At 39.2% G+C, this 9,956-nt stretch overlaps 1 protein-coding gene across 2 annotated transcripts in view; it reads right to left on the bottom strand.

The window, feature by feature from the left end:
- LOC138955800 (uncharacterized) overlaps positions 1–9,172 on the bottom strand; it is a 10,097-nt gene extending 925 nt beyond the window's left edge. The window contains exons 1-5 of one of the 2 annotated variants that reach the window (XR_011452372.1): positions 8,855–9,162; positions 8,238–8,329; positions 6,412–6,636; positions 5,726–5,874; positions 1–1,036 (exon numbers count right to left, since the gene is read on the bottom strand). The exon at positions 1–1,036 is cut by the window's left edge and continues 925 nt beyond it. Coding sequence is in view for 1 of the 2 variants with exons in the window: in XM_070327330.1 (XP_070183431.1) it covers positions 5,822–5,874; positions 6,522–6,636; positions 8,238–8,329; positions 8,855–9,032 (438 nt within the window). In the remaining variant the exon portion in view is untranslated. Of the gene's footprint in view, positions 1,037–5,725; positions 5,875–6,411; positions 6,637–8,237; positions 8,330–8,854 lie in introns of both variants that reach the window. The other variant, XM_070327330.1, reaches the window with a different exon arrangement.
- Positions 9,173–9,956: the final 784 nt, after the last annotated feature.

The raw sequence follows: 9,956 nt of genomic DNA, 5'->3' as shown, positions 1-9,956 counted from the left end.
TGGAGTCCAACATGAAGAAATGTATAAGAACACAAGAATGTATGCATGACAAAGAACAAATGTTTATTTTTGAATGTTTTATGTATGTTATTATTACGGACACAAAAGCTCAGCAATGCAATTTCTCTTTTAGAGATTAATAAAGTTATTTTATTGTATTGTATTGTATTGTATGTCAGTAAATTTTGAAAGCCCTAGATTCATAAACATCTGAAAACTGCTCAACGTCTTTGCATCACGGCACATTAATAAAAGTAAGAGTTAGTAAGACTGGCCTAACTGCTATGGTGAGGCAGTAATAACTCGTTGATGAAGAATTATTTGAATTCTGAATTTCGAACAAACAAATACAGTGTCCTTCCAAACACCCTTTTCAGGCCTCCAAGAATAAAAAAAATAAGCTGGTCTTATAAAGGAGGAAATCTGCTTAATATCTAGGTAAATGTACAACAGGTTGTGAACAGAAAATCCAAAAATGTAAGGTCTGAAAAGCGGGGAAGTTTGAAAAGGGGGGAAGGGGGGGACCTAAAATGTGACGATCATAACAACCATAATTTATCTAACAAAGTTCATTCTGAAATCTTCTTCAGCGTTTGATTATGGAGAGACTAAATCCTCAGTTCAGATGTGGTCTTAACTCCTTGTCTCCCAGGTACACACAGTCACTATGTACATTGCATCTGTTATCATTCGGCACATATCTGCATCCTGCTTAGACTGTTAGCTTCAGTCGCTTCCTGTAACGTTGATCTAACGCCAGGATTCTAGCCTGTTGATACAGTTTCTACAATTCTGAGTGACCTGCTGCAGCACAGCTGGTCTCGGCTTAAAAAATCTTGGTCAACATAGATGGGGTACAAAGTGTTAAAATAAAGCGTCCTTCCAAAGTTGATGACAGGTCCCCAGAGTATTCACAAAATTATATGGTACTGGAACTGGAAGCCTTGCACGGCGACGAAAAAGATGTCCACGCCTACATGAAGAAGCATCCTTCACGGCTTCAGCGGAAACAGTCGGCTGGGGATGAGGACAGCACCTATGTAAAAAATATAGACAAGAACAAAATATATGTCAATGGGAAAACAAAGAAACAAGTAGAGAAGGACCTCCCCACCTTTACACAGTGAAAATGAAAAACACATGTGAATGTACTTATGTTTTAAATCTCCCCCCCCCCCCCACCCCCCCCCCCCCCCCCCCCCCAATTAAGACCAATTATCCAAGATATTTTTCAGTCCTCAAAGGAGAATTTCACTGTTCTCACGGAACCCTGAAGAAAACTGAGCTGTGCTGATATATGTACATAGGCATGAAAAGGAGTCTAAAACTGTGACATGCTCAGGAAAACTTTTAGCCTAAAAAGGAGACACACAAAGAAAGGCTAGACAAATCCAGTCACACTTATAAGCTCATAAACACACTATAAGTTCAAAAAGTAGTTTATTTTTAACAAACTAGTAAATTTAAATCCCGGCATATGTACATAACTTGTCACAACGTCACAAACTTCATTTAACCTTACAAGTGCACTATGACAGAAAATAAACATAACCCAAGCAAAAAACCCACATTAAATGACTTTAAATATCAAAACAACACCAAAAACAAAAATCTAACATTATTACACCCGACTAGAGCATTGTGTACATAACCGTCACATCATATCACAAAAATGCAACAAAAAAGGTGACAAAAGACGATTTCTGACCCCTCAGTACAAAACACATGTAAAAGAGATAGACACCAGACAGCCACAGCAAGGAGAAATGTAATCACAGAGGATGAAAGGAATAACATCCTTTTTCACTTCATCCGTAAATAATTGCTAAAAAATCGAGATTAAAACAACAATTTAACCACACAGAATGAAACCAACATCAAATATAGTTAGAAATGCTTACAACTATGAAGTTAAAGTGGCAAACAAGCAAAATCCGGTTATAGGAGCTAGACAATTAAAAATAAACAGCAGCAGTCAAACTTTGTTCATAACATCACAGCGTGACATAACCAAAACAGATACATTAAAACAAGAACATTCTGACCCAACAGGCAAACAAATGTATGGACATCTCCAAATAAATGAGAAGAACCCTTAAGAAGTAAAAGTTGTGGATGAAACCACCATAAATCCACTATACAGCAAAAGAAACCTATGTGTACATAACGGCACGCAAAGTCAGAGGATGAAAGTGCCCATATCAGCTAAAAATGGTGCCAAAATAACTGCAATCAACAAATCTGAGAAAGAAATTAGTAGCAAAGGGACACAGTTACCATTTTAAATCAAAAAACAAGATAACATATGTAGCAGGTAAGAGATAAGAGGGAAAAATACATTGTACATAACGCCACACTGAGACACCTAGGATTCTGAGTGATGTATCTTAAACAGATGCACACCTACAAAGGCAGAAATTATAAGAAAACAAATGACACACAGAAGGTACAAATAAAAAAGCAACTAGCAGCCCTGGAACATAAATTCAGATCATCATCAGAAAATGCAAGAAAAATGAGAATATGTACATAACATTACAACAGGAGATTATCTTTCATGCATTGAGTGCTGGTGAGTACTGCTCACTTAGATTTTGTCAGTTGGGAAATGATCACTGTTTATCAACAGACACAGGAACAAGAATACATGAAAAAGTATATAAGTGTAATATGATTGTGAAATAAGTTATCAATTCTGAAGATGGTTAAAACAGGATGTGTAAATAAAAATCTTGAAGCTCACAAAAAAAGTCTGGTCTCAGCCATAAGTCTCATGTAGGCTATGCCTCCAGAAAGATTTAGCAGCAAACATGTAAATAAAAGCCCAGTGTTCAAGGGACATCATGTAGCCGTCCTCCTTGAAGACTCGCAGGATGTTGCACACGGGTATACCCAAACAAAAAAACAAAAAAAAAACAAAAAAAACTCTTCCCACAGCCCAATTCCTCAGGAAGACCTTCCAGGCTCCCTCAGCAGTAGCTTTTGTGATCTGAAAGAAAAAACGATGTGCAATTATAGATGCATGTATAGTTTCTGAAATGCTTGCTATAAATAATGTTTGGATTTTACACAATCAGCTATCATCACAGCAAAACGATATGATGTGACGTTATGAACATTTTCAGGGTCATAAAAACAGCTGAATGCAGTCATCTACTGCTCAGCTTTTAATTCTTTTAGCAAAAAAGAACAAGATTTTATCGTAGTAGAGAACTCTCTACTGCACAGCCTTCAGAACAAGATTTCAATAACGTGTACATAATGTCACACGTCACCCAGACAAGCTATCTCGAACTAAAGGCGTGTGAAGTTATGTACACGCAGTCATGGAAGAAAACACGAATCCCACAGAGAAAAGTCTGAATCTCATAACTCGGTCATTTACAAAGAACAACAAAAAAATGAACCACAAGTCTGAAAGAACGAAAATCAAAGAAAATCATTGATAAAAATGGTAAATATTCCGCGCCTAGCCCGAAGACAGTAATCTCATGATGTGACGTTATGAACATCGCACCGTACTTTCTCAACCGATTTCCTAGCCCGTCAGAAAGTCCCTTTCAACGCAGGAACAAAAGAAATCAACATAGTAATGTTTTCCACCTATTTGTACAAAGATTCTATTTGTATTAGCTTAACCATGCATCGTACGTTATCCGTCACGACAACAGCTTCGTATCTGAACAATCAAAATAAAATTTCTTCATTGTGCGTCAGATCGGAGACTTCGTTTAGCGCGCGATATTTTCGACTTGCACTCAACCATCGTTACAAACAAACAAAACACGTCTCAAACAGCAATATGACTTACAAAATTGATAAAACTTACCATCACTGTGTACATAACACATTTCAAAGAATCACGACAAAACACTTACCTCCTGTGTTCTCTTATTTCTCGTTCGTTTCAAACGCAGACTTCTTCAAATGAAACTACGATCGCATGGCTGGAAGTCAGTAAACAAAGTTTGTTCACACCCCTTGTAGAAACGAGTCCATGCGCGGAAGAAAATATAGTACATAACTAACGCGTCACGACGCATCACGCAGTTGGCCGAAAAACCTTTCCCGTACAGCTGCTTATCATCGGATTCGTGTTTTAAACTTATTTTCACACAGAAGAATGATTTTTCATCGAAAATCAACAAAAACTTTGTTGTTCTAAAAGTTGAGAATGAATGTCGGCTCATTAATACACTCGGCCGGAAAATCACGACAGAGAATGACGTACATTCTAGCCTATGGTAATCTTCCGGTAAGCTCGACTCGGCAAATTTCGGGGCACTTCAAACTTTGCAAGGGAAAGACCGACCATTTCAGAATAGAATCTCCGTATTTTTTCTATATTTTGGACAGTGATTTGACAGTATGGGAAAGTTTGCCGAGCACACTGTACTAGGTGTCACAGAATTGCAACAGATCACCGTCAATAATCACCAACAAAACATCGATTATATTCCGCACACGTGAACCACACACTACGGAGTCATGTCCGAGCCGAGAAAAATACCTTCTTCGTCAATGCTCTTCATGTTCACGATTTTAAATAAAAAAGAAGCATCAACAAGAGACCTTTTCCGGAGGTTGTATCACTTTTTCTGACTCGACGCCATTTTGTGCCTGTGACCATATTACATAACTGCAAACATCCCTCAAATTCAATATTGCAAGCCACTATACATTTCTCATAAAGGCACTTCATGCTCACGTGTGAAAACTAACATAAGTTTACAAGTGTGTATCTACTTATAATAATAATAATAATAGCGGGCATTTATAAAGCGCCTTATCAGAAGTTCAAAGCGCGTGACAACAATACGTGTATAAAAAATTCATACAATCACTGTCAGATTCAAACAACACATCATGCACATCTCACATCCCCAGACTCTATGCTAAGGCCAAAAAAAAAGAAGTCTGTTTACGGTATCCCGACCGACCCTATTTTTTTGCGCGACCCTAGACTTTTTTTTGGCATTTGGGGGAAAAAAAAAAAATCAAAATTTTAAAACAAAGTTTGTTTTTTGGCAAAATAATTTGATGTTTTTTGGAGAAAAAAAAAATCCCGACCTACCGACCCTATTTTTTGGGCCGATGTTACCGTAAACAGACTATTTTTTTGTTTGGCCTAAGGAACTATCCGTAATGTTGTTGGAACAAGTGAGTTTTCAAATTGGACTTAAAAGATGAAATGTATGGAGAGTGACGTAATAGAAAGGGGAGTGAATTCCATAACTGAGGGCCATGATATGAAAACGTGCGGAAGCCATGAGCCTTGCGTTTAAAGCAACCTTGACGGAGAAGTCGAGCATCAGCAGAAGAATGAAGGGTGCGAGAGGGAGACCAGTTCCGAAAGATAGGCAGGTGCCGATTCAGAGATGATCTTGTAGCAGAAGCAGGCAGCTTTATACCTAATACGTTGAGACACAGGAAGCCAGTGAAGTTCTTTCATGAGAGGAGTGCTGCAGAGTGTTGTACTTTTTGCAAGGGTTGGAGAGTGGAGTCAGGGCAGCCTATGAGAAGGGATTTGCTGTAATCTAATCTACACAGAATGCAGGATGTAACGAGAGTTTTAGTGGCATCAACAGTCAGAAATGTTCTTGTGGAACCTATTCTTCTAGTTCTAATGTAGTACCTGTTTGTAGTGAACTCACCAGCAGGAGTATTGCATACATAATTACGCATTACTGAATTAAAGTAACTATTTTCAAAGCTTCTCGCTTACCTTGGAATAGTGTCAAGCAGCTTATGTTGTGTCTAGATCAGCAATCAGATCTTCACACTCAGCCTGCACTTGCTGAAAACTGGACATGCCTGTATCTCAATCAAGCTGTTGTTGCGGAGACAACGGAATCATGCTCAAGTCAGGTCCAACTGAAATAAAAGCATATTGTTAGCTGATAAATGATTTGATCAAGCAAAACCATGCGGTATTTTTTTAATAAAATATTTTGTATACCCCGCTAATGCAAAAATAATGTACTTATTTACTATCAGCATTAATTTTAGCTGGTCATTCAAACCAGAGCTTGTTCTAGAACTCCACAAGAACAACAATGGCAGTTGGCAATGGCACTGGCAGAATACAGATCAAAACAATATTAGTATTAGCCTCACCAAGGGTTGACTTCCCATCAAAATGAATGACGGACTGAATCAAACTTCAGAGACATTACAATTTTTCACAACGATTTTTTCAGCAAACAGCCATGTTTTAATACCTGTACAAATGTATCAGTGATATCACTATGAGTATGACAGTATGACAGTGTGGTAAGCTTACCGACGATTCGTTCAGTATAGTCTTTCTATGTAAGTAGTGGTCCAGTGAACGATACCTTCCGCCTGTGGTTCGAGACAGAGATTAAGTTGAAACTTAATTCGAGAAGCCAAACACTGACGAATACTTACGTATTTTGAGCAAAACCCACGCACGTCGACCACAAGTTGATGTCTGCTGGAGTACGTAATCATAACGTAGAGGACAACAGTTTCACTTGGCTGGCTTCGGTTATTCCCACCTGTATCTGTTCCTTGCTGTTCTCCAAGAGACACCATGGTGCAGCAAGCTGAAGGGTGTCCTGTCGTATTTCCTCGAAGTTGTAGTAGGCAACCAGGAGGTGGGGGGCGACTGACCTGCAGCAGAATTCAAATCAATTAGTCAAGTCACTATGACATATCTTTATTGTTATCGCCACACGACGGGCGCTGTGGCGGGGTGGTAAGACGTCGGCCTCGTAATCGGAAGGTCGAGGGTTCGAATCCCGGCTGCGGCCGCCTGGTGGGTTAAGAGTGGAGATTTTTCCGATCTCCCAGGTCAACTTGTGTGCAGACCTGCTAGTGACTTATCCCCCTTCGTGTGTACAGTAGTCCCTTCCATTTCCGGCCCTTTCGTGGGCGTGAACCTACCCGGAGCGGCCAGCTTTCCCATGACTAATGAGTTTTCCTTCTATAATTGACTCTTAATGGCCGTTAACCTGTCTGACGCGGTCAACGGTCACTGATTTTTGCCCTAAGGTGCCCCTCTTACTCGACAGGAGCGGCCACTTAACGGCCACTTGTCACTTTCGCGGGCGAGCGCCTGTGGTGTGTGTGTGTGTGTGTGTGTGTGTGTGTTGTGTGCACAGACGGCACAGCACGAGCAGACGACATGAATACTTACGCATGCGCAAACTGTAAATACAGACATGCGCATACATGTACATTTACGGCAGTCACTTCCGGATCGATCACAGCTGATGTGAGTTTGAAACACTTGTTTATCTGACACTCAAATACATATATAATAATCCAAACAACACACATAGAAACATACAAAACAATAGCTTAGCCAAGACGATCGAGTTAAACACGCAAATAATTAAGATGTATAAACGAAAGCAAAACTAACAGAGACAATGAATCGGCGGCTCGTGGATGATCGCTTTCTTTTCTTCATGAAAACTTGATCGTGTTTTTTGGTTTTTTTTGGAGGAGGAGGGGGCCTGTAATGAACGGCCACCTGATATTTGCGGTCACCTTTGCAATGACTAATGGGTGACCGGATATGGCAGGTACTACTGTACACGCAACCACAAGACCAAGTGCGCACGGAAAAGATCCTGTAATCCATGTCAGAGTTCGGTGGGTTATGGAAACACGAAAATACCCAGCATGCTTCCTCCGAAAGCGGCGTGTGGCTGCCTAAATGGCGGGGTAAAAACGGTCATACACGTAAAAACACGAGTGTACATGGGAGTTTCAGCCCACGAACGCAGAAGAAGAAGTTATCGCCACACCAACCCTAAATTTTTCCTACCATACTGTATTTGTTATCCGAGAGAGAAAAAATCCATGTTGCAGACTCAACTGGAAAAATTCCCTTCTCCATCATCTAGTGGACAGAGCTCACATGATTTCAAACAAATCTTTTTTTAAAGTCACATACTTTGTGCGACAGTGTTAGTTTACTAGTATAACTGTAATTTATAAATAGCAAATTAAAAAATATCACTTATCAGATAATCAGCTAAATGCCTGGCAGATGACCCTCATTCAAAGTGAGTCGTGGCTAAACCATGAAACTAGAAAAACAGGTTATACCACAATATAAATCTCACACTGACAGCGGACAAAACTGAGAAAACACCCAGTATACATGTACCGGTACTCACAAAAGAGTTACAAGTAGCATATTATCACTATCAGTATCACTAATAGCATACTATACTGGGCAAATAACAGCAATTTTTACTCACTGGGGGTTTCCTGGCTGGAGTCTTTGGTGTTTCTACTGACTTCTGTAGCACATGGTTGGTTGGCAGACTTCCTGGAATGAGTGCTCGCTTGCCTGTAGGCCCAGCAAAAAAACATGCAAAGAAAATGTTCAAAATGCTGAGTCGAAATTATAAGTTAAATTAACTAAACAGACCTATACATTTAGATCTATTGAAATAGAAACAAGAATTAGTAAAACACACTACTGCAAATCTGTCAAGAATGAACAAGACTGACTCAGTGACCGAGTAAAACAACAAAAGAAATCTAAGTTCTACTTCTAACCCAGAAGTTTACTAGAATATATTCAAAAACACATTATCACAAGAACAAAGAGTGGTTTTTTCCCCCATTACCTAATAATTATAGCTCAGAATTACGCCTTTGTCAATGTATGATTCAGAATACGATTGTGTTATTTTTTGTCTGCGAGCTGTAAAAGTACTAGTTACTACAAGTTCAGTACAAGTACTAAGCTTCATACTGATTGATTGATACTACTAGAGCTTCGTCACTTGAAGCATTACAAGCAAAACAACACAGCACAGACAATCAGATGAAAGCTTATTTTCGCTATATTACTAGTTTTTTTACGTACCGTATTTGAAGCATGTTTCTTTGAAATGTCGGGAACATCCTCGCATTCTTCGGGTTGAAAAGCTTGTCAGCACGGTTGATTTTGTGGAAGAGCAGCTCTCCATTCGGCATCCGCTTTTCCGTTTGGTATACCATGGAAAGTTATAAGCGTTGAAGATCTTAGTGAGCTCACGCTGCATCCAGGCATACAACAATTTGCACCGGGCATCTTGAAATCATGGTTCACTTCTCTGGCATCATCGAAAAATGGCGAAACGGAAGTGACTTTTTTCGGAATGCAGCTTTCTTCCGGTTGTCAGCACTTACCGCGAGCGCAGCGAGTTGATCCAGTCACAACTATGCGCCAGCATAGACCACTGATCTAACAAGAAAAATGTTCATTCAAAATGAACAGCGTCGATGCAATGTCCACCAAAGATTTATTTTGGGAAGTGTTAAAGGTTAGGGTCAAAAGTTAATGAATTGCATGTTGTGCTGGATATATATAAATGGTTTATTTCAGTCAATGCTTGCCATAATTGATCAAACAGCCACAAGAAAAAAAAACTTTTTAATTAAAAAATAGAGCTTGTTTGAAACAGGTAGAAAGGAAGAGTTGATATTGCAATATCTGTACGTGGGAATGTGGTGAAAAAGAGTGCTAAAAGTAGTAAGTCAGTCTCAGATCCATTTCAAATATTTATTGCAGAAAAACAAAATACAAATTACAAAAAAACACAGAACCATTACCAGGTGTCATAGGAATGTTTGAAAACAATAGTTTTAATTTTACACTGTAAATACAGGAATCAGAATTAAACACCTCAAACTGATTGGCACATGCATAATGAATCACCTGGAATTGCAACAGGGAGATACTGAAGTAATTGGAAACAAACATCTGAAATTGACAGAGAAACAATTGAAAATATAGTACCAGTTGACATGAGCGTACAATATTTTAATGGAAGTGCAATTTTAGCACGAAGCATCCGCAGGAGGATGCACTAACAATTACATAGTGCCACAAAATGTGTACGGACATTTCACAACCGTGCATTATTAGCACAGAACACATACATGGGGGCGCACAAAACATTATTGTGACAATAATTTACACGAAA

This window comes from Littorina saxatilis, unplaced genomic scaffold, assembly GCF_037325665.1.
Source record: "Littorina saxatilis isolate snail1 unplaced genomic scaffold, US_GU_Lsax_2.0 scaffold_512, whole genome shotgun sequence".
Lineage (NCBI taxonomy): Eukaryota > Metazoa > Mollusca > Gastropoda > Littorinimorpha > Littorinidae > Littorina > Littorina saxatilis.
The sequence above is the reverse complement of the archived record's forward strand: the minus strand, read 5'-3'. Positions and strand labels throughout refer to the sequence as shown.